General features: G+C 39.7%; 1 protein-coding gene across 1 annotated transcript in view; it reads right to left on the reverse strand.

Annotated features, from left to right (window-relative positions):
* Nucleotides 1-14,051: 14,051 nt before the first annotated feature.
* NEBL (nebulette) overlaps nucleotides 14,052-26,031 on the reverse strand; it is a 98,231-nt gene continuing 86,251 nt past the window's right edge. The window contains exons 27-28 of the mRNA XM_075140866.1: nucleotides 22,761-22,876; nucleotides 14,052-16,648 (exon numbers count right to left, since the gene is read on the reverse strand). Coding sequence (XP_074996967.1) covers nucleotides 16,472-16,648; nucleotides 22,761-22,876 — 293 coding nt within the window. The 3' untranslated portion in view covers nucleotides 14,052-16,471. The remainder of the gene's footprint in view (nucleotides 16,649-22,760; nucleotides 22,877-26,031) is intronic.

The raw sequence follows: 26,031 nt of genomic DNA on the forward strand, positions 1-26,031 counted from the left end.
CCTGTGGGACTGTATCACATTGCAAAGAAACTACTTTTAGCCCAGGTTGACGCAGCAGGTAACTGGAATTTAAAAGATTATGACATGCTAAATAGCTTTATTTTAGTACCCAGTCTTCCGGCTTTCAGTAATGTATTTTTTTATTTTAATCAAAGTGTCTCTATAACATCTTGGCAATGACCTAGCTATAAACAAAATAAAAAATCTGGAATTAAAGTCAAGCTCTCATATCTTCTGCTCTGTTCATTATTACATTCACAAAACACAGTGGAGGAATCCAGCAATTCTATAGTCAGAATTAATTAGGTAAATTGTTGCCTTTAGAGAAAAAAAAAAAAAAACATAACAAAAATACAAGCTGAAAGCAGCTTTGGAACTCTTACTAGTAAAATTATGTAGAAATAGATAGTTATTATGACTGGGAAAGAGAATGCTTAGAAAAATTTTTTTAAAATGCATCCCAGTGATATTCAGGCTAAGGAGGTAGGGACATAACTAAAGAAGTTAATGAATCACAGGCAATTACCTTTGAAAATTCAAGGCATGGAGATTCCTTAAAAGTAACCGTAGCATCTACACTCAAAGCTCGGAAAAGGGCAGTCATGGCAACTAACCACTTAGCAGCCACTTTATTACACTCTCTAATAAAGGAGAGGAGCCTGTATGGTGCCACACAGAAAGTTAGGAGAAAGGGGCCTTCAAGGCACAACGTCCCAGAGGCCCATTCACAGGGGCTGGAGCCAGTCTTCGGTTCTGTTCAGAGAGGTGAAGCCACAGAGCCACATCTAGACCTCCTCATTGGCCTGAGTTTGAACTCACTTTCATCCCAAATGCTCTGATCATCAACACGATTTTTACATTGCCATGTCACCCAATTCTAGTTTGGAGCACATCAACTGGATCTCCAAGGCCAGGATACCCAAGTGTAGGGAAGAGCCACAGAGGACCCAGGCACATGCACCCAAGGTGGAAGAAAGGTAAGGGAGATGTAATTTTGCAGAGCTAATAAATATGAGAAAACACGCGGAGCTGTAAGAGCAGATTTCCTTCTGAGGCCCAAGGGGAGCAGAAGCCAAGTCTTAGCAGTGTCTGATGGAGGAAATGCTGCCCAGGCTTTTCTCTCCATCGCACTCATGGACCTCAGCTAGGTCCTACATAACTGGCTTCACTTCTTAGAGCAAGGTAGAAGTTGTCCTTCTTTCTGTGCTTCTGCTGAAGTTTTCTTAATACTTGCATTCATTTTAGGCAATGAGAGAAACAAAGAGAAAATGGATGAAATTCAGAGAACTGAAATTATTTGCAACTGGCATATGAAGAAATTTTTAAGAAAATAATACATTTGGCAACTGTGGAAGACAGATTAAAGCTACGCTCATGTAGAAAGCATCTATATAAAGAAAAGGCAAAGGAACTGCTTTATCATGTCAGTAATACAGGTCAGTAGGTAAAATGAAGAAATCAAGTATTTAGGGAACGTCAGTCAGGGATGACTCTGACAGTCAGATATCAACAGTTTGGAAAGGAACATCCTCATTTTTGACCTGAAACGATCCAAGTGAGGCTGAGAAATGTGCTTGGAAACATGAAAGGCAGCAGGGAAGCATCATCTACTCACCTTTGCATTGTCTCCAGCTGAACAGAGCCCCCACTGCTTCAAGGCAAGTTTTAAATCATCTGCTGGCACAAAGGTATTATAACAATAAAACAGTGAGATTTTAAACAATCTTGAGTGCCTTTTCCTTCCACAGAAAAATAAAGTCTCCCAAATGAACACTGAATTGCAGACTCACCCTGTATGTGTAAATAGTTTATTTTCTTGTATTAATTCCATTAATTTCAACACAGCCACAGTGAATTTCTCATTAAATACCCCTGTTCTTGCAAAGCTTCATTTCTGTGTCTTGCATATTGAAAAATTTCAGATTAATCTAAATAAGAGACGATTTTGAAGTTAGCGTTGCTTAAGCAACAAAGTGCTATGTGAAGTCCAAGTCCAGCCAGCAATAAAAGTTCATTTTTAATGGAACCACATGAAATAAAATTACTGCTTTTATCTCTAGCTTTTGAGTTTTGTCTTTTAATTAAAAAAAAAAAAGTGTCAAAAATATTAATTTGCTTTGGATGAAATGTGGAACAAATCAGGTAATGAAGATGCAGTGTACATCACAGCAAGGAGAGGTTTGGGGAGGAAAATCCTGTCACTGCATGAGTAGTTGTCTCTACAGCAGATTAGTTTGTCTTAATAGCATAATGAAACCTCTGCTGCTGTAGCATCTCCTACTGCAGCTTTTCCATGACCATGCCTCCTGCACTGGCTTTCTTCTTGCAGTCATATACAGCATTTTGTACACACATTTAACTCTATGAACTCATAAGACACCACCATAGGCACCACCACAGGTTTCTAAGTAATGTTCAGGGAGCATATAGGCATTTTTAAGTACTAGGACACCTTTGAGCACCACAACAATATTTGGTGTCAATATGTTTATATTTTAAGTGTTGAATTATGATAGTTGAATGGCTCATCTCATCTGATGCAGTAAAAAAATATTAATGAAACATTTTTATTCCCTAGTTATGTCTGCTATTCATCTGCACTGGAAATCAAATTTTGTAATCAAATTCTATTGCTAAAGCCTTTAGATTTTATGTAGAAATGTGAGTTTTCATTCTAATTAACACAATTAACGTAGCCATTTATGCACATAAGAAGTTACCAGACTATGTCCTGCTGCTAATTCCGATCATTCATAAACACAATTTCCATCTTAAACCATGAAGACTTTTTTAATGGTGCACATCTGCCCCCTTGTGCCAGTTTTACATGACTGCCTTTTTTATTGCCAAAGGGACTAATGAACTATGGCTCAGCCAGTCCCATAAGGCCGTTTTAAAAGCTCACCTGCAGGTATTTTGCTCCTCAGCTTCCCTTTCAGTGTACAAGAGAAAAGAGGAAATGAGATATTGTTGTACATCTCCATCTCAGCTCCTGGACATTTTTTTCTACAAATGCAGAGATTTAGAAAAATGCAGACAGATACATAGCTATTAGTGGTATGTGCATCAGGAGGATTACAGCAAATGACAGTGGCCAGTGGCAGTTTCTGAATGTCTTCACCAATTGTTGCAGCCACACCAGGTGAAGAGCTTTGCTCCTGTCACAGCAGGAAACTGCCTAAACAAAAGAAGAAACAGAAGGAAGCTTGCTCTGCACTTCACAAAAGGAAAATAAGAAACTATAAAGGCTGTTTTTCATGGTAAATCCTACCATGCTTGGAAAAAGGTAGGAAAAGGGAGGCATTGAGTGCTTTCAAGGATAACTTGATTTGAACCAAAAAAATTAAATTTTACTCTGAGAATGCTCCTTCTGTTCCTCCAGGTTTTGTAGTTGTCTACAAACAACTGCAGATGGCCTGGAGATCGTGAAAAATATTCGTCACAAGTGCTCACATATCCACTTAGGAGAAATGGTCCTTGAACATTCACCACCCTTTCCTGCCTTCCACAAGTAGGAGTGAGTAGTGGGGCCCAGTTCCCAGGCAACTTTGTCTCTTCCAGCTCACTGGGGTACCTCTGGCTCTGCAGCTCCTCCTGCCTCCCCCAGGTCTGTATCCCCACCCAGCACGCCGGCTCCACCACTCCATAGCTGCGCTCCCACCTCCAGATAACATGTCCTTGTGTCCCTCCTGCCACAGCTACTGCTCTACTGCCTGAGATAAAAATATGCAACAAAGTAGAAACAGCAACTTACAGAAAAACATTTTAAAAAAAGAAAAGGAGGGCTCAGAAATCTGCTGGTACTGAGCCAATGCTGAATGGCACGGCTGAGCTTGAGGAGCTGCAGTTTTTGAGAAAGGTGCCTACAAGGCCACCCGCTCAGCAACTTGCCCCAAGGAGGTCTGTGCTCAGGAGCCATGGCCATCAGCAGAGGCAAGGCACCACCAGCTCATCAGGGGCAAAATCTCTCACTTCCTCAGAGCTTTGTGAGGAGCACCCATACTTTTAGCAATGCTGGGACACAGAATTAGGATTTGGCCCTCACTTTTTCCAGGTGGCTAATTTCTGCTTGAGGATTTCCTGTCTGTTGAAGGCCAACATGAGTATTCTTGCACCCATCCCACACAACATGATTTAAAAATGACCCATGATATGTGTCCAGCCACACAGGATATAATAAGTCAGAGCTATGTGCTATATATTGCCCCTTGACAGTTTCCTGACAGCAGGCAGGAAATGCTGAGACCAAAACCAGGTCTCAAGTATCTCCAAGGCTGAAGCACCTCACCTGGGATGGCACAGGCACTCATCCATTCCCTACTCACAATTCACAGCCCTGAACACTTTGCTGAGGGTGTATCCCAGCTCTATTATGAAAACCAAGAAGAGATGTTCTTCCAGAGCATGACTAGGGGACATATTTATCTCTCTTTTAATCCAGTAAATCAAATCCTCATCGAGGGTTGGTTTGTTCTTCTCATTGTCAAAGGGGTTTGAATAATTATCTTGTCTGAGAATAACATCCTAACTGCCAAACTGTGGAGACTTCAGAACTGACATCCATTTCACTGATGCTGTCCCATTTCATATAGCCTAATTAAATATTCTTAGACTAAAGAGATGGAAAAAGAACCAACATAGCTCTAGGCTAGTTGTTAGATACTTTCTTCAAGGGTGAGTAAAATTTTTGTGATCCCTAATTCAGTGAACATTTCACTATTTATAGTTAAGTCCTTAAAGGATGATGACTTATTTCTTAGAGCACATTGGAGTGTTAAAATGTTGAGTGACATTTCCAGCATCACTTTGTAACCAATGCTGCCAATTTCAGATGTGATTTGAAAATCCCACTTGTCTCTCATCTCCATGGTTCTGAACCTAAATGTATTACAAAATCTGCCCCTTCAACATTGTTTTTTGCCTCAGCTAATCACCCAGCATGATACAGACAAGAAATATGGCAGACTAAGAAACCTTAGTCTGCTCTAAGAAACAAGGTCCAGTTACTCTGATATGATCCATGGTTTCCCAACGTCGCTTTCCAAAACTAGATAAAACTGTTCAGTCCTGTATAGAACCCTTCACTGCATATTTGTACAGAATTCAAATGAGAAAAAGCTTTTTAAAATGAACTAATGCACAGGCTAGGTAGGCTTGTTCCACCTACCTTATTAAGCTGTGAAGTTCTGGTCCAGTTGTAGGTTCCTAATGGTCATCAGGATTAAAGCATGTTGCAGTAAGACATGAAAAGCCTATTGTTATTTTATCAAAAAAAAAAAGCGTGTTTCTCAGACAGGATTCACATAACCCTAAAATATATAGCCACTAGACCAGCAGTATTTAGAGAAGGAACATTTTTTTAAAGGCATAGGACTGTGTGTGCTTCATGGATCATGTGTTCAACATAGTGGACAAATTAGTTTGATTGTGACCAGCAAACGTGGCTTTGTTTCGAGTCATTTTGTACCAGCTCAGATCACAGTTCTGGCCTTCTTGTAGGAGGGTAAGTACATTCCTGCACATATCCTTGATCTTTGAGAACCAGTTTGGCAGTTCTGGGAAAGAGAAGAAAGGCTTAAAATAAGAAAACATACATCTCTAGACTGGCAGAAGGCCCTCCCATGAGCAGATCTGATGTATTCTTCTGGCTTGGCCATCATATCATGAGAAGTAGAAAAAGAAAGCAGTAGAACACCAATAAAAACATAAGCAGCAACTAGTTAAAACAATATTTAAAATCAATCTGTCCAAAAGCAGCTGCAGCTGTGTTTACTTGATAGCATCTGGAAAATAAACCAAGTTGCAAAATTGCAGCTTTACTGATCTCACAGAGCACTGGTACCGCAGCGATGGCTACTTTTTTCAAAGGAGTGATGAGCTAAGAAAGCTCTCACAGGAGTCTTTGCGAGGTGCTTGCTCTCATTTCGAGATTGTAGCTATTGTCATTGGAGCACGTCCTCCCTTTCATAATAATCACAGTTATGCAACAGAGAATAATGGCCAGTGGCATTTGGACAGGGAATATGTTACTTGTTTTGATATGTTGCTTGAGGGCGGAATAAAGGGCCTTGGAATGGAGGATATTTCACAGATGTGATTTAGCACAACAATGAAAAATTGCATGAAGAGAAAGTTATTTGAAGTACTCCAAAATTTCTCGTCTTTTTCCCTTCTCACAAAGGTAACTGCCACAAGGAATGCAACGTTGAAAGTACAACAGAGTAAAACAATTATAGTGGGTTTTGAGGGCCAACAGAAAATGCAGAGGACCAATGTAGAAGTTCATTTAAGAAACAGGGCCTTGGAAACTTCAAGATGTGAAAGCATAACTGTAAAATGTCATCTTCCAAGACCTCACCCCTGCCCTTGAATCTATTCTTCCATTAAAGATTAATTTGTCTAACAGCACGCTAAGTCATGCTGTGAGGAGCAGAGCTTTCCCATTACTTTTTTGAAAAAGTTCGAAGGAAAGATAAAGGTTGGAAGTGCAAGCATGCTGAATGTCAATCCAAATGCCTAGCCTGACATTCAGCCTGCTTGTTTGCTCCACCTTGCATATGGTTCGCCAAAACTATCCGATTCACTTTCTCCGCTTCTGTGTTGATGGAGGAATTGTTTAAGCTGCACAGCTAATTAGCTGATTATAAATAATTGTCACCTAATTCTTGTATTTGTTTTCAATTGCTGGAGTAGAAATGAAAACGACAGCTCTTGAATAGCTGGGTCACTCAAATAAATACATGAACTCAGTTCTCAGTTGAACCACTTGCCAGCAAGACCTGATATGCCATTTATCCCATCTAACTTGAGATATCGACACTGTATAATAGCTGCAGTCATCAAGGTCTGCCTAAACAGTCCCTTAGAGCCTAATTCATCTAACCCATTTTAGATGTATGCTTCCTACGGTCAGTACAAGCTACAAAATTGGAAGATGTCAATGTCATCTTGAGTCAGAGGAAATATAAGTCAGGAAAAAGTGTTTATTTTATAATGACATATTTATTTATAGAAAGGCTGAATTTTGATACAGATACTCATGTCTCACAGAGATCCTATCTGACGAATTCAAAATAAGCAGTGCTAGGAACTGAAAGGTTCCAGTAAGCAGTATAGTGCCTATCAACACAGCTTCCACAGGGAGCAACACACTACATCTACGCAGCATGAGACCGTTGCTCTAACACTGATGGAGAGAGAAAGACTCTTGAATCAAGAGTTCAGCCCAAAATCAGGGATAACATAATGAAGATGCTAATCCTCTGAAGAACAGAATGAACAAGGAACTTCTTTGGGTATTGATGAGACAGTGAAAAATGTGATCTCCCTCTTTTCTGAAATCAGCAGCTGAGCTCAGAAGAAGCCAGAATCATAGAACAGAATCACAGAATCATAGAAATGTTTAGGTTGGAAAAGACCTTTAAGATCATCAGGTCCAACTGTAAACCTAACACTGCCAAGTCCACCACTAAACCATATCCCTAAGCACCACGTCTACGCGTCTTTGAAATACCTCCAGGGATAGTAACTCAACCATTTCCCCTGGGCAGCCTGTCCCAATGCTTGACAACCCTTTCGGTGAAGAAATTTTTCCTAATATCCAATCTAAACCTCCCCTGGTGCAACTTGAAGCCATTTCCTCTTGTCCTATCACTTGTTACTTGGGAAAAGAAACCAACACCCACCTCGCTACAACCTCCTTTCAGGTAGTTGTAGAGCGCGATGAGGTCTCCCCTCAGCCTCCTTTTCTCCAGGCTAAACAACCCCAGTTCCTTCAGCCGCTCCTCATAGGACTTGTGCTCACCACCTTCTTTGGACACGCTCCAGCACCTCCATGTCTTTCTTGTAGCGAGGGGCCCAAAACTGAACACAGTATTCGAGGTGCGGCCTCACCAGTGCCGAGTACAGGGGCACGATCACCTCCCTAGTCCATCACCTTCCACATCATTTCTGAAACAAGCCAGGATGCTATTGGCCTTCTTGGCCACATGAGCACTCTGCTGCTGGCTCATGTTCAGCCGGCTGTCAACCAGCACCCCCAGGTCCTTTTCCTCTGGGCAGCTTTCCAGCCACTCTTCCCCAAGCCTGTAGCGTTGCATGGGGTTGTTGTGGCCAAAGTGCAGGACCCGGCACTTGGCCTTGTTGAACCTCATACAGTTGGCCTCAGCCCATCGATCCAGCCTGTCCAGGTCCCTCTGCAGAGCCTTCCTACCCTCCAGCAGATCAACACTCCCGCCCAGCTTGGTGTTGTCTGCAAACTGACTGAGGGAGCACTCGATCCCCTCATCCAGATCGTTGATAAAGATATTGAACAGGACCGGCCCCAGTACTGAGCCCTGGGGAACACCGCTCGTGACCGGCCGCCAACTGGATTTAACTCCATTCACTACAATTCTTTGGGCCCGGCCATCCAGCCAGTTTTTTACCCAGCAAAGAGTACACCCATCCAAGCCATGAGCAGCCAGTTTCTCCAGGAGAATGCTGTGGGAAATGGTGTCAAAGGCTTTACTAAAGTCCAGGCAAACAACATCCACAGTCTTTCCCTCATCCACTAAGCAGGTCACCTTGTCATAGAAGGAGATCAAGTTAGTCAAGCAGGACTTGCCTTTCATAAACCCATGCTGACTGGGCCTGATCACCTGGTTGTCCTGTACGTGCCATGTGATGGCCCTCAAGATGTTCTGCTCCATAACCTTCCCCAGCACCGAGGTCAGACTGACAGACCTCTAGCTGCCCAGATCCTCCTTCCAGAAGGAGGCACCCAGAGGCAAGCACAGTGAAAGCGCAGTCAAAAGGACTCTTCACAGAGAATTGTTCACAGCTGAGCCAACAGAAATGCAACACCTCTTGGGTTAAATGGGCACTGCTCAAAGATCTTGACAGGAGAACAGGTAGGTGAGCCACGCTAAAGTTCCAATCCTGAATGTAGGAACTACAGACGCGAGACAGTGGTCTGAACGCCTGACTGGAGAGGTCCCAAACCCATTAGGTTCGGTGACAGAGATGTCAGAGCCTGGCTGAAAGAAGGCAAAAGGCCCTTCTTTTTGGCAAAAGGCCAAGATATACAGTGAAGCCAGTGTACAACTGCTTGGGGGGGGAAGAACTTAATGGGAAGATAACACTAGCATTCTTCAAGCAATTTAAATTCTTCTCAGTGCCTTCAGAAGCCTTTGGGTCCTGGCAAAGCTGCTGTCCAAAGAAACGCAGTCCTGGATGCTGTAAGCGTGTCAAGAGAGGAAAGATGGAGGAGGAGAAAAAACACAGAAAAATTACAGCTTGAATCAAAGAAGAATCACAAAAGCTGCCAGCTATTTGTGAAATCATTGAAAATGGATATTTATATGCCAAGCAATATTTTAAGAGCCAGATGTTAATACCTGGAGAACATCTCTCTTTGTAGACGCTCTCTTTCTAGTCAAAGCCACAAGCCAGTAGTCTTCTGCATGAGAACAGGCCTCTTCATATGTCGATTTTATCAACAGCAGGCAGGTGGGAAAGAAACCAAAGTTAAAATATGTAAAATCAAGGACTGCTTAGACTTTGTTTACAACATAGTGCAAAAATATGAATCTCCAGCTTCTGCTGTCATTGTTAAACACATGCCCAGCACGTAGCACACCATGCAGTATCAAATTTGTGGAGCAGGTGAGGCTCTGGCGCATCATCTCATCCTGGTACTTACACAGTTCAGAGTTAGAAACTTGCTGCGGTGCCATGGGGCTCAATCTTCCGACTGTACACAAGGGATTTGCTTCCCGCAGGGCACGAGAACATGCAGTTTTAATCGACTGACAATTTGTTCCCTCTGTACTATCCGAAGTCTCATTTTCTGGAAGGATAAATTTGCCCTTGCGAATGCCATATGCCAGTGGCTGGCCTGCTGTTGGGATTCAGACTAATTGCTCAAAAGCTGGACTAGGTATTTGCACACTATCCCATAGTCACTTCTGACACTACAGTACAGACATAAGCATGGAGACAGGCCAAGCACATCTACACAGTACTGCTCAGCTTACAGGTTAGTTGTTCAACCGGCATTCTCAGACATATGGTTGACTTGTACTAACCTCTGCAACAAAACGTGAGTAAGAAATCTGTCACTTTTCACTTCAGCCATGCCTTCCCACCCATATCATGCTACCTCTTTCCTTATGCTGATATTACTGGTTTTGAGGTTGTGCAATAAACTGAATCACTAGAAGAATGATGATAAAAGGAATCATTTGGAAGAAAAAAAAACAAATCTGGACCATTTAGTGATACCATTTCAGAATGTCCCACAGGTAGCTTCATGGAAAGAAGAGAGGGGTACACTGCAGGACAGGACTGGAAACACGGCTGGGCTTGGTGGTTTGAGTGGGAGGAGGGATGGCAGGCAGTACTTGTCGCGGCCAATGCATTGGGCAACTATTCCCTCAGCACAGAGAACTCTATGTAAAATTAGCTTACCCTTGCTAATTAAACAACAAATCAAAAGCCTAGTTCTGTGACAGAGCAGAAAAGCAGTGATAGCTAGAAACTCTCAACCTATGCAATATAGAGCGTGGAGGGTCTCCACAGGACTTTCAAGTGCCAGTACATAGATCCTTTTTGATAATGATACTCTATGGGGTCAGTAAAGACACTGCTATTGAGTAAGGACATAATCCTTCAGATGCCGAACACACGACTCCTACCAACTTCACATCACTAGCTCTCAGAAGGAGAACCTTCACCTGAAATACATATTTAGGATAGAAATAGGAAATCAAGTACTCCAGTTGCTCTAGCAGATTATGGAGGGATTTACAAATAAAACACATTCCGAGTGCTTGAGGTCCATTTTGGCAGCTCTTAAATCTTTTTTTCTTATTGAAAACTGCTGTTTGCTACAGTATACACAAAGATCGGATTTTGCTATCCTGGCAGCATTTCAATATATAAAAGCACCACAGAACATGGAATCAAAGCTCTGTAACTAATTAAACTTCATAGGAAATGCTAATATGTATTTCTTAAAGAGAAGATTAGTGTGGTAGCAACTGTACGTCACTCACGTAGAATGAACTAAACAGCTCCATTTCTAGCTGCCATTTGTCCTCATTCATTGTTAACAGCCTTCTTCAAACTAACACTTGATAAAAATTAGAAGATTCTAATGCAGTACATTGGACTGTACGCTTAACACTCAAATAAATAAAACATGTCCCTAAGCATAATAATTTTCTTCAACTGCAGGCAGAGCAGTACCAAAATACTTCTGGATTTTATTTTAACTTTCTTACAACATTGTAAAAATAAACTCGTGTAAGTGAATAGAACCACATTTGTATATAAAATTGTCTTAAAGAGGCCAGTAATCCAATTTGTTTTCATTAGTGTTGCACTGAGAGCACGCCTAACCAAACGCCCATTCAAAGACCAGCAAAGTGGTATCAGTCAAATCAGCAGACCTCCTTCACCTACCACCTTTGCTTATTTAAACAAATCAAGGGACATGGAATGTAACTCTGTTCTATTGAAGGGTTACAAATACAGACTGAAAAAGCAAATTAACCCTCTGAAGAGAAGGCAATTCTGAAATAAAATGGTGTTTTAGGAAACCATTTTCTGAGATCAAGCTTGAAGAATAATAGTGCTAAACATTCTACTTAAGTTCTTAAGTTTAAAAACTCAAAGCTTTCTTACTTAAAACAATATACATCTTTGATAGCTTATATTAATGGGTATGGTAGCTTTGCAGAGTATTGTTTATGAATATAATACATACATAGTGCTGGGTTTAATATTTTATTTGAATGATGTTTAATGTTATGCAAAATAAATTGTTATGTTACATCCACTGTGACATCAACTAAAATGTGAACTAGTTTGCATAGGTTAGTACTTTGGGCAGCATGATGTTGCTCTAGTCCACCAAGGCTTAAATATTCACAGTGTAGAGGAAGAAACAGGAATTAAAGCATTTCTACTAAAATATATTTTAATAGCTGGTGTTAACTTTCTGCATAACAAAAGCCAAATTAAGATGATACATCATATGATCCAAGAGTAAGTATATCTGTCCTTTGAAAAACAATTGTTACCTTCATAACTGTATACTCCCAAATACAGTACAGTTTTGCAAAATAACTAAAACTTTACACACTTTAAAGCAAACATAAGCCAAACTGCACAGCGGTTCATTTTTGCTTTTTATATCACACTGCAAAAACCAACAGCTGAGAGAGTTTCCACATCATGCTAATCAATGTCAATACAGTCATTGCTGTCTTCCAATGGTCTAGCAATTTCTAATAGTAATATTAAATACACGATTGAAATGCTACAGTATAGCTTATTTTCCCCCCTAAAATAATAATAATTAAACAAATGTCAACAACAACTGGATTACAACTTAAGTACAATATGCAAATTCTATTTATCAGACACAAGAAGCATATGAAATTCCTTTGAATATACTGTTGTAGTGCAGGCAGTTTAGGAAATACAGCTTTCAGGTTTTCTTTCAAAAGGAGAGATGGGGTTCCTATGGCATGAAGCTGGAGAAAATCACTGAAGCATTGCAAAATGGTTTATTCTTCTACAGCTCACCAGTACTTTGCATTTGCCAGCACATCAGTTTGGAGATCTTCTTTCAACAGCATCTTTTGTCTGTTTCAGTGTATTATTTAAACATTTACTAACTAAAGCATATTCTGTATTTTAAATGGAGTATTAATCAACATAATTAAAATCTAACGCTTTATACCCTGTACCACTTTCTGCCAAAGACTTCTGTATTTGTCATTTCTTTTTCATTGTACAAGATGACATGCAGTCACTGTACAATAAAAACTAGAATTATTACCTTTCCCAAGTATTGGAGACCTTCCATATCCCCGAGGAACACTCGGTAGGGACACATTTGTCAAAAATATAATCCATGGGAGGTGATTCTCTGTCAAATCCCAATCTGCTGAAGTGGTTTATGGTTATGTTAAATGTAATCAAGAAAACCCTGTTTCATCAAGATTAAATGCTAATTTTCCATAATGAAAAATTACAACTGCAGTATCTGTAAGTAGCTTTGTTTAGAAAATGAAGATTAGCCAGGCAAGAAAGAGTAATGAAAAGCAAGGCACCCATTTGTTCTTGTATATATGTATGAATATGCTCTATGGTGTTTTCTACATTTATACTCGTGTTAGCAAGAATTACAGCACATTGTATCTTCTTTATTTCTAAAATGCTTAAAATGGGAATGCATGAACTTCCAACCTGAACTTTGGAACATCTTGGGAAATTTGGCTCCTTAAAAGTCTTTTCCTTTCCCCAGGAAAATGTTCCTGTACTACAGGAAGAAAGTACAGTGAGGGGAACATGCTGTGTTAAAAAGGAATATGTGCTTCAAAGGTGACACGACAGCATATAACATCTGTTCACTCCTATATCCCACTGCATGTAACAGGCTCCAACACATGCCTTGTAAAACCTGTGCTGGCACAACTTAGTTGCTGACTTACTTTCCCTACCTTACAAATTTTAGATCTTAAAAAAGATTTTTATAATTGCACTCTGATAATTTTGGGCCTTTGATAGCATTGCTTAGAACAAAGCTGCATAATGACACTAAAGTTTGTTTTATATCAAAAAGCAGGAACCATTCCATATGAACACAAATTACTAAGCATATACAACAAAAACCTGACTACATGAATGAGTAACTTAAAACGGATCTTAATAATTCTGCTGACATACCATTCTCAAGAGAAATACAATTCACATACTGTTTTGTTTTCTTGACCTTTTTTATTTTGCAAATTGCTTTAGCTGCTTTGCCAGGCTAATGAATGTTCAAAATTCATAAAGGAAATTTTATTTCCATTGTTTAGCATAACATAGTCCTCTAAAGTCATCAAATGCTCATTTTCTGATTTACTTTTCACTATACATACAGTGTTCAACACTGCAAGCCGTCTCCTCACTTAGGAAGAACACTAGTGTATTTATAGGTGGAGACTTGCTTTTTTATAAGTCATTAAAAATTGCAACTTAATGCAATGTATGTATTCTCTATATTTCTTTTTATTCATATCTGGTTAACAAACTGACAACTTGTTTTTATTGTTGTCAGCATTACACAGCTAATAGAGCAGCACAGCAGCAAGTGATAGCCAATTCTGCCTCAGGCATCATCAGAAAAATTTGCCAGCCACCCTAAGATGGGATTCCTCTCCTTGTTGTTGATGGCTGGTGATGAAGACCAACACATAAGCAAACTGCTTGTTTCAGAGCTTCTAGCTCAGCTTACCACATCAGCCTTTTGAAAAAGCCATTTGACTTGCAAAGCTTGCTATTTTATTGTGGAAGTCACCAGTAATGCCCAAGGGTCTGTTGCAGCAGCAGCTCTATATGCAAAACTTACAAGAATTTTAAATGACAGCAGTGTCACCCATACAGATTGCCTATTTACAGTATCATATCCCTGGTTTTAAACTACATTTTTTGAAGTTAGATGCTCCTGGTCAGCTTTAGCCTTGAAATTAGGCAGCTGACAAGAAAGCACAGGCAATTCCACAGTCATGGACATTTTTTAATTTTTTTTTTTTAATGCAGTCATTCCACCCTGTTTGGCAGCTGGGATCAGCCCTGTGTTAGCAACACCTAAAAAAAAATTGCATAAGCTTTCCAATTCCTAATTGTATGCAAAAATAGAACGAGCAGTTATTTGCACTGACAACTTTCAGTTGACATAACAAATCTATACTGCCTTCCTTCTTTATTCTTTAAATAGATATTGCAGGTTTGCTTACTTTGTGAAACGAGAAATACAAAATTGTGTATAAACTCTGTATTTAATTCTACTTTAAAAATTTCAGAAATGGAAGAATGCCAGTCCAGGCTCAACATCCTGAGAGCTACTCCAAAATTAACTTCTCTAGCACATGGCTGAACACCACAAACCAGCAAAAACATTTTCTCCCTTACACATGTATACATCCACGTGAGTAAGTTCCCACATGAATCTTTAACTCTTTTGTCCTTCCTCCCAGAGTTTCTCCCTGGGTGAAAACGCGGCACCCTCCTGGCACCCAGTCAAAGCAAAAGCAACTTCCCTGCTGGCCCCAAGCCTGCTGACACAGTCCCTCCTACAGGTCCATTATGTCACCAGTTATTTTATCTGCTCCTCAGCCTCACAGACTGAGACCTGGATCCTTCAGTTCTGATCATAAGTTAATGGACACCAAATAGCATATGTGAAGGTTTGTCAGCAAAATATTTTTACAGTTTTCTACAGATGGCTGAACAGAAGCATGATGGCATAGAGTATGTTGGACTTCTGTTTGGTTAGTTTTCCCTTCGGTGTCAGTTATGAGAAAAATTAAATCAGTAAAAGAAAATGGAATATTTCTCCATCATTAATCATTCGGTAAGCGTGCAACCCACTGTTGGATCACCAAGATTTTTGGAGGAAACTGAAGCAACAGGCCATTGAGCTGCAATGCACTACAATAACCAGAGCTCTTCTCCACTCCTCTATGGAGGTGCAAGTATTTCTGCAGCAGGGGTAGGTATATTAGCTTATCAGCAAAGCAGCCATTAAGCAAGTTACCTGCGATAAGAAGGAGGGATATGACTGCAGGCTTTGTGTGACTGCACAGCACTGGGGCCTCATACAGGCTATTTATTTACAGCAGTACAGGTGAACATAAAGGAACTAACATGAAGTATTGGTTTCTATTTAAACGCTAAGTATTATTAGAAGGAAACAGAAGAGCTGACAGGTTTTATATTCTAGATAGTCTCTGCAAGGATTTTCTGTGGAAAAGATACTGAAGAACCATGAATCCAGGCATGGACCTAACTGATGGACTGGGATGCAAGCAAAGCTGATAGAAGACATCACTGTTGGGAATAAGAGAAAATGGGTAATCCAGGAACAAAGGCTGGAGGGCAGTAGGGGTTTTTTATTTCTTTTTTTTTACTAGCATATTACTTGCCATTATTTCAAATAATTGAATTATTTACTCAACATTTTTATTTTTATTAGGATGCTAACTGCTCAAACATTAAACACCTCCCTAATAATTTGAAGATGTGTTCAAACTCAGTGTGTTAACCTCCTGTGACTTCAGAGTGTCATTAGCAGTGAATCGATTTTATGGTTATTATAAAGAGAAATAATGTCTTTGAGGTGTAGGGAAAAGGTATTTCCCCTTTACAGCTAATTGACTGAAATCTTTATAGGATGAGCAGCACCAGGCTTTCATATATGTTTTTCATTTTGAGGGAGCACTATTATAAGCAATGCTGTTCTCAGAGGTCTGAGCTTCTTGTTGATTATTTATCTTTACTTTAAAGGACTCTAAATTGGATTCTGAGTGAGTATGCAGACTGTATAGCAGTGATAAAGTAATGAACATGTACTCCTAAAAGATTTTTCTGACTTTTTCTAAAAGGTTAGATTTTGAGTAAATCATAATAAAGCTCAAAGGACTAGAGACAAAAATTAGTTAACAAACTCAATATAATTTGCTGGAAGCATTCCTGTTTTCCCAGTTCTCTGAACAGTACCATACATCCAGCCATCATCAATTGGTTGCACATTGATGATATAATCACCATCCCTGAAGGAAACTTCATCTTCATCTTGAGCACTGTAGTCATACATAGCTCTGTATGTTCTCTGTTGAAGGAAAGAAAACAAGGCTGTAAAGTCTCAAGCCTAAGCAGAGATAGTTTCCTTCTCTTCTTTGCACAAAGAAAATTAAAAGAGCAGGAAGAACAGGGGGAGCAAGGCAGAGAGAGAAATCACAAGCTACCTGTTGAAAAGAAACAGTACACCCTCCACCCTGTCAAATATACAATGAATACAGCCCCTTTTTCTGAGTACCAAAATAATTATCTTTGTGAACCTACATTGTCCAAAGTCCTCATACAAACAGATTTCAAACCATTCACTGCCTCTTGAAATGTTCCAGCTGTTGTTTCATATATTCACTAGTAACAGTTCATTACGTCCAGCCATGGCTAGCTGTGCTTCTGCTCCCTATTTGCATGATTCCCAAATAGCTTCTCCTGTGTCTTCACTACAGAAAAGAAACACAGTCTTCATCCAGGTCATTAACTTTGCCGTCTCACTGAATGTCCTACATTTCATTAGGATTTTACTCCAAATTAAGAATTAGGAAGATACTATTATCTAATGAAAACAAGACAAGATTTCAAAAAGTCTGCAAAAATAATTTTTATGAATACTCATTTTTGCATATTCAGATAAAAGATTGATCTAAACAGAACACGAAGTCCCATCATTGGTTAAGCCAAATTTCTCTACACCTTTGTCCACTGCAAGCCAAGATTTCCATTTTCTTTCTAGATAGAGTATTTATTTCCACTCATAACCAATAAAATGCTATCATTTACTGGAATTCAAAGTAGGCTTTCAAACTCTCAGGGAACAGAGCCTCTCCTTCTATCTTAACAGCAGAACAAAACTAGCTCATTTTAAAATTCCTGGGAGTACTTTCTTTTCCTTACCCTGTCTCTCGACAGACGTCAAGAGCAGTTCAAGCATCACTGATAATATTCAATTTCCCTACCAGCAATTTTTGATATGTCACCATATCTAGCAGAATTTTTCTGGCACAATGCTTTAAAGAGGAAAAAAAGGTAAAAACAGTCAATGTTTGAGTTAATGCCTAGTACTACTGTCTGAACCTTTTAAGAGACAGCAAACTTCTTTCTGCTTCCCAGCTGAGGAAAACAATTCTGGATTAGTCCATCTCATTTATGTTTTTTGAGGGTTTTTTAATGAAATTATTTTCAGAAAAGATGGAGATTCCTGCACACACAACAAGTAGGCCATTTGTCACATGTTGGAAACGTGGGATCATCTAATCCAAACACTATAGGGCAACTCATTATTATTGTTCCCATGCTAGAAATACACTTTTGATCTTGATTCTGCCTTTATCAAGGTACAGCAGATTAAACACCGCAGAGAAATCAACTCTTGGTTAAACACCGGAGACCACTACCTTTCCTGACAAGCCTACTCTGAACTGTATGTGAGTCTTGCTCTGGATAATTGCTCTCTGCCATGCCTTGAAATGTTGCTGCCCTACAGGCTGTGACCAAGAGCAATTTTCAAGCGGAGGTATGTGGTTTCTTGGTGGCTCCTTAATGTCTTCCAAGTGTTCATGGAAGGTGATGGAAAAAAGTATCATTGTTTATGCACTATCTCGAAGCAACTAATTGGGAGGGTTCTACCATCACCAAGAAATTCCCTAAAGATTCACAAACTAGAAAGCTAGCTGTTGGAAGACCCTAAGGAATGGTCTCTGACTTTGAGAATCTTATTTTTTCCAACTATTTCAACCGATCTCTCCACTGAGCCTTGAAACTAACTCAAAAAAAAAAAAGTGGAAAAATATGCTATTACAACAAGCTTAGCAGCAGTTAGTCCTTTAAACAACTTATTTTACAAAAAGGTCCATTTAAGAAAAATGGTAGTAAGTCTCTGGCATGAGGCAGAGAATGGATTTTCCTCTGAGCCATGCTTATACGTCTCCCTTAAATGGGCAAAGACTGGGGGAAAAAAACAGAAGTTTTTGCTCACCCAGAAGGATGCCCACTCATCCTTAGTGCATCATAGCATAGGACATACTACTGCTGTCTCCTTTAAGGCAGCTTGACTACATCACTGTGGTGGCACTGTTGTGAAGACAAGGTGGTAATTTCAAACTTTAAAAAAATTTATTAGGGGCCTAAATGCTGCTGAGAAACCTACATTTATGGCCTTAATACCTAATTAGGTGCTAAATGGCTGTCAGGAGAAATCTCCATAATAATCCTGTTAGCATTTAATGCCTAATTATCACTTCAGACTGTAGTCTGGGCTATATAATTGAGAATTACAATGCTTAAAGGACTCAAAGCAGGGATTTTTAAAATGCATTTTAGTGAATTATTCCTCTGTCAGTAGTGAGTCTAGCAGGTACTGAGAGCACAAGAGGGTATAAGAAAAGGTTGAGGTTTTGTAAAACAGTCAAATACTCACTTATCTCTCACCACCTCAAAGGTCCAACTTGCAGCTACTGCTTAGACGGGACAGTAAGTCTTGTGCATATGAAGAACTGAAGCCCAGCTCCCATATTCCCAGCTCCCCAGCCAGATGTGAGCTGACAGATGCATATTTCCACTTCATCCACCAGTTTATACTTATTCTATGGATCGCTGCAAGGAGCAGTACCTGTTGCAGCGTCCTTCACATAGAACAGCTATCAAGGAAAGCCAACTTGAAACTTAGGTTTCGTTTTCCTAGCACTTTTAGTTATCTAAATATGTGAGAACATCCTCTGTTATCTTCCAAAAAGGCTAACAGCCTTCAGGAGTCTGTTATAAAACATTGTGTACTCTGAGCAACAATTTAATTCAGCCCATTATGCAAAACTGCTCATAGAAAGTGAGCAAAAGTTAAGAATCAGAAGATAACACAACTTATCTAGGAAAAAAATTTACCCAGAGACAGTGTTAGGATCATGCCTGATACAAAACACAGTTCAAAATTAAATAAACAAGAATTTGAAAATTTAGAAATTAGAAAATTTCTATTTCTTAGTATACGGAATTGGTGGACGTGATTATAAAATGAACTTACGTTTTTTGGGGACCCTGATTTGAAAACAGTGCAACAAACCAGCTGAAAGGAGTAAGTTTTACTACAGCAGCTAACTCTCCGATCACCCCCACCCTGATATAACCCATGGGATCTTAATCACTCTCACCCTAGAGACGTCCTGGCCAAACTCAGGCACTGATGGGTGACTTTGTCACCTTCATTGCTTTTAGTTAAGTCTCAAAAACTGCTTGTGCTTTGAGATCAGTATTCAGGCTGGGATTTCTTTCCTCCCATCTCTTCCCCCTCTTTCTTTCTTCTCTTACTTCTTTCTTCCTTCCGCCTGGCTTAGCCAGACAAGGCTGCATCTCTGGCAGTACTTCTCCAAGCCCAGAACTAAACAAGCAGCTGAAAGCAATGAACCTAACATTATGTAAGTTTGTCAGACCTCCTAGAGCATGTCCACACTGCATTTGAAAAGCACTCCAAGGCTGCCTTCCATCTTCAGTCTGTGCAAATCGCTACACTTAAACACATCCCCAACCAGAGGTTTCCCCCAGCACCCACTGGGAATCCCTTGTGCCATCCCAATAGCTGCGTGTAACGTGCCCAGCACACCTGGATAAGCTGCACAAGCTAAAGGAAAGATAATCTTTTGATGTGAAGGTGGAAAGAGCATGCCAGTTTTCTAGCTGCATCCGAGATGCCTCTTTTGGAGCAAAATCATCACCCTGGGGGGTGATAAGATCATACACTGTCTTCCTCACCAAACTGGCAAGTTAGCAGTCAGCACCAGGCCAGCAGTCCTTGATTTTCTCCCTCTGGAAATGTTTGGGGTTTATTGTCTTGTCCTGGTTTCAGCTGGGATAGGGTTAAATTTCTTCCTAGTGCTGTGTTTTGGATTTAGTATGAGGAGAATGTTGATAACACACTGATGTTTTCAGTTGTTGCTAAGTGCCCTCCTAGTCCAAGGACAGCTCCCGTGCCTACTGACTGAGCTAGGTACACAAGATGGGAGGGAACATAATCAGGACAGCCAGCCCAGCTGGCTAATGGGGTATTCCATACCATGTGACCTCATGCTCAGTATATGAAGGGTAGGCGTGATCCAGGAAGTACCGATCGCTACTTGGTTATCGGTCAGCGCGGGTGGTGAGCATTTGCATTGTGCATCACTCATTTTGTATATTTTATCATTATCATTATTATTTTCCCTTATTTTTCCCTGTTCTATTAAACTGTCTTTATCTCAACCCACGAGTTTTTCTCACTCTTACCCTTCCGATTCTCTCCCCATCCCGCTGGGGGGGCGGGGGGAGTGAGTGAGCGGCTGCGTCGTATTTGGCTGCCTGCCAGGTTAAACCACGACAGTCTTCAAGGAAACCCACTCAGTTTTTAACAGCAACAAGATCCATTCAAACTATGACGTTTGCCGTTTCCTTTTTCCCCATGATAAACAGCTATTATCACTTAAAAGAATGTCAAATGACAACACTTTCAACAAAAGGGATAACAAATGCTGTTGAAAGGAGACAGTCAATGTCAATCCTTTATTTTTTAAATGCTTTAACTTCACTCCCTTGCTTTTCCTGTTACCTTTGCATTCCCAGTTCCGGAAGGACAGGCAAATGATGATTCTCAAGATGACTGAAATGATATTGTTTCAACAGATAGCCCACCAGGTAAGTCACTGGGAGATAGAGATATCAGGAAAATAGTAGCCATCTACCTGCCCAGATAGCTGCAAAGGCTGCTAACTGCATTTCAAGATTTGCAGGCATCTCCGTTCTCTATCTGCTGGATTTGAAGGCTGCTTTGCTCTCCACTAACTAGCAAATCTGCTGGCAAAGCCCAGGCTTCCAGGTCTCCCACTTTTTGGACTCTGGCCCTTTTGGAAAGCAGCCAGCTCCCCAAGTGCCTTCCGATATCCTTGGAAATTAATGGTTGATTCCAGGATCAGCTGCCTCAGAGCTGTCATGTAAGTGTTCAAAGAGTTTCCCAGGTTATTGGCTCACCCAAAGATGCAGGTATCTGGATCCCAGACTTCCCAGCAAGTTAGCCCCCTCAGCCCCCAAGCAGCTGAGAAACTGGCAACCCTGAAAGCATCCAAATCTCTCAGAATGGCATGATCTTTACAACAGAAAATGCCATGGAGTTTCAGTCTTACAGAAAAATACAAGTTTCAGCTAATCTTGAAAACAGTTTTTTTCAGCTCAGCAAGCATAATTAAATACTACTTCATCTCTAAAAAAAGGTGACAGAGGTAGGAAGTATACATCCATTCAAAATAGTTTAAAACTCAAAATTACAAGTCAATATTTTCAGGGTAAAAGGTGACTGGATCTGAACTATGAAATCTCTAGGCAGTGATATAATTAAAAAAAATATGATAACCATTAAAACGGAACTTTTTTATATATAAAGAGTTCAAAAAGAAAAAAGAAGCTCAATTTCCTAAAAACCCCAGCTGAATACCCATTCAGCTCTCCTTCCATGACCAGTTACTTCTAAAACAAAATATTCACCCCAGCTTTACATTCCCATCCACCACAATTAAGAACTTCATGACTGTGACTATGGTTTCATGATAAAGCTTCTTCTCAGTCGCCCAGCAGTGTAACTCGATTTGGACCAGGCATGAGTGGGTGCTTGACTGTTCTGTTGAATTAGAAAGGGTACACCAATATGCAGTCTGAGCTAGCTTTATACAAGCAGAGATGAGTAATATGGATAGGCACAAAGTCTGCTAGTACAAAATCAGCAAGTCAAAAATTTTAAACAAATTTAAACCAACAGAGTGATCTTAAGAGACCAGTGGTTTTCATCCAGTGCTAGGAGCCTGAATTCATCACAGACCATAACATCAAAACTCAGCCTGTGAAATACTGTCCAAGCGTTTACTATTTGTTTTAGCAGGTAGAAGATTCAGTTATTCCTCTGCCTTCTGGAGATCATAAATGATTTTTTTTAATGCATTCTGACATAAAAGTTCTTGCCATTGCCCTCAGTTACTTAATCATTTTTATACCTGAGGACTATTACTTACATTTAGGACTAGGAAAAGTCAAATAGTCCAACTATACAATTCAAGGGGACAATTCACTCATATTTAAGAGACTTTGCAACAGCTGATGATGTTGCTTACCAGATAAAATCGTTCTTTAAATCAAATACTCACCAGACCTGCTGAATGAGGCTGTGAATGCATGGACCTCATGGATGACATACTGGTCTGGTGCATGTATCCATATCCTTGGGACTGGCTTTGCTGATACGCCCCAGGGAGAACAGGGGCTGTGTGTTAAAGAAATACAGACACATTAATTAAGTTTAAAAAAAAAAGTCCTTATCTAGCATTTTGTAGAAACTGTAGATTATTTGCATTGTAAATAACAATTCCTCAATATGAAACAGTTCAAAATTATTTCCATATACAACGTAAGGGTTTTCACAGGTTGAATTACACATAAATGTAGCCAAAGCTATAGCAATATATCCACAAACACTATCAAGGTTAGTTGGAACAAAAAGCTTAACATACCTTAAGAAGTCTGACCATAAAATGGTGTATGAAAGCTTGAGACACCACTAACTCAATTTTGACGCTGCCATAGATGACGCACTAAATATCATGTGCCATAAACCGCCATTTTTAAGGAAAGATTGATGAAAAAAGCTATATACAAATACAATTTTGAAATGTTTCAGTAGAAATTCTCTGCAATTAACTCTTAACTCTTTGCAAACTAACTCTTATTTACTGGGCTATGAACAAAGAAGGACTGTGATTCACAGGAAGAGACAGAAATGTAAAAAAGTGAGCCCACAGTTGGGTTTCTTAGTTTATTCTGATTCCATCAACATTCTTAGCCAAACTCAGAGAGACCAATGGTTACTGAAATATTTCCAAGTCCACCTCTTTTGGTATCTTCCTCTTACCACACAATTGTTCACCTCTTTCACACATATTTTATTCACATTATTTTAACGATTACATTATTTCAACAATTCCGTAGGCTAATCATTAATATGCTGACTTTTATTGTACCAAGAGATGTTGAAAAAGTTAATACAATCAACAAGGACTCCCCACCTCTATTGATTACTAGGAAAGCATTTGTAAACCTTCCATAGCTGTTCAAATATCCTACTTCGGCAACAGACAGAATCAGAGTGCGTTAAAAACATCAAAAATCTGTGAGAAATAAGCACAGCATAGGTGACTACCCACTATTTTCCCAGCAAGCCCAAAAAGCATTTTTAAAGCAAAATTAAGAGACTGAAGTGCTTTTCAAAATCTAACGATTAAAAGTCTAGTCACCACGTATCTGTGCATGTTTTGCAAGACTCTCGTGCACTCTGAGAATAAAGATTTCTGGCTTGTATGGAGGTTATTAGCCCATCTCCGACTGTTTTTTACCAGAATTTTACTCGTTCAACTGGAAATTCATTTAGCTACACTGAAAAGAAAATGCATTTCTGTTGATACTTCTTCAAGTGGTCCATTTAGCCGGTATTCTAACTCTTCTGACAAAAGCCATCTTTCGCTTACAGGAGATGGAGCCCACGCAGCCCATGAGTCAAAAATCTTCAAACATGGAGTCAATCAGCAGTCAGATACTTCTGAGATACATCTCATGGGCTTGCAAAGAAGTGAAGAACCACTTTTGGAATAGCTATCACACACAGATTCAAAAAGGAGAAAAGCTAATGTAGGATCTAATGGGGTTCACAATGTATGGAAGGACCCAGGACTTGTAAAATGAAAAGATACAAGAGACGCAAGAAAGAACCATTAAAAAAAAAATGTAAGTAGTATTCAGATTTGCAGTAATTATACTCTGTACTTCTCTGCTTCTTGAGTGATCAGGACAATAAATGCGTGTGAAAAAGGATTACTGAGAAAATGTTTGCTGAACTATTTCAGAAAGAAAGGTCAACCTTGTGCTTTCAGCAAGGTGTTTTACCTATCCTGCTTCCCCAAACAACAATATCATTGATTTCAACAAAGTTTTTTCTTAAAACATCCATTTAGTTCTAGTTAGCATATTTGATGCACTAAGTATGTAATTACAATTTGGGTTGTAAAGATAAGTAATGCTGTATATTTAACTAGGGTTTTTCTGATTTAGAAAACATGTTTCAAACTATTGTAATGAATAGATTGCTTTGTTAAGTGAGTGAAATTAAAGCGATACACAGTCAGATGCAACACTGGAACATGATGAATAATGGATGTTTTAGAAATGCCAAGTTCATTCTAATGACATATGAGTACAAAGACATTTTTAAAGCAGTTTAATCATCAGAGAATTGCTGCTTGTTAACATGTTCACAGGATTATCATGCATTAAGTGAATAGTCTTAAGTAGTTCATCAAATAATTTATGTTTCAGTGTTGTTACAAGCTACTCCTACATGACCAGATGTAGCCCTTCATGAGAAAATAGAGAAAAACATAATTTAATCAAAGGTTCCACGATCAAGCCGGAATGAATATATTTTGCCTAATTCACCACCAGCATAAATGTAGGTCAGTCCATAAAAGCAAATGGAGTCTCATCTCCTCATACCAGTAGTAAATTGGTCATGTGGGCTGAAAACTGAGCACAGCTTGAACTTTTTAACTTAACAGCAAGTAGTATCTTAAGCCGACAGTGGCCGCTGATCAGTCAGCACCCTGCTTGCTCTGCAGCGACAAAGGGCTGGTAACTTTTCCCTGGTCCCTGGCAGGAGCAGACACCCTAAAAGTCCCTTTCTTCTTCCGAAGAGAAGTTCACAATGTATGGAAGGACCCAGGACTTGTAAAATTAAAAGATATAAGAGAAGCAAGAAAGAACCATAAAAAAAAAAAATGTAAGTAGTATTCAGATTTGCCGTAATTATACTCTGTACTTCTCTGCTTCTTGAGTGATCAGGACAATGAATGTGTGTGAAAAAGGAAACTGTTTGCTCTTGATTCCTTCTCCCCAAAACAGATCTTTCTCAATTCCTACCAATCATCCCTTGTCACCGTAAGGCAGCAAGCCTACTGACAGTCAGCTTCATTATAGCCTCCAAATCAACAGGCTTATTTTGGGGAGGATAACCCATACCTCCCGCCTCCGCGACAACTGTCAGCAGCAGGTCTGAGACGTGCTTTTGTCTTTTGCAATCAGCTTCTCACAAGCTGAGAGAATTCAGTCAAACTGTCTCAGCGAAGCTGTTTGCTAATTTACCTGCAACGATGGAAACCGTAAGCCCAGGGAAATAAAGCATTTCTTCCAAAGCAGGAGAAATTTTGGGAAGCGTTAGAAGCTGAAGTAGATTCTATACAAATAAGATTCTATACAAACAAAAAGAAGGAATTTCTAGGATTAGCTTTGCTAATGATCTTCCAGACATTTATTTAGGTATCATATATATGAGCATATATATCAGCACATATCAGTGTTGAAGACACTTGATTG

Source organism: Calonectris borealis, chromosome 2 (assembly GCF_964195595.1).
Source record: "Calonectris borealis chromosome 2, bCalBor7.hap1.2, whole genome shotgun sequence".
Classification (NCBI taxonomy): Eukaryota; Metazoa; Chordata; class Aves; order Procellariiformes; family Procellariidae; genus Calonectris; species Calonectris borealis.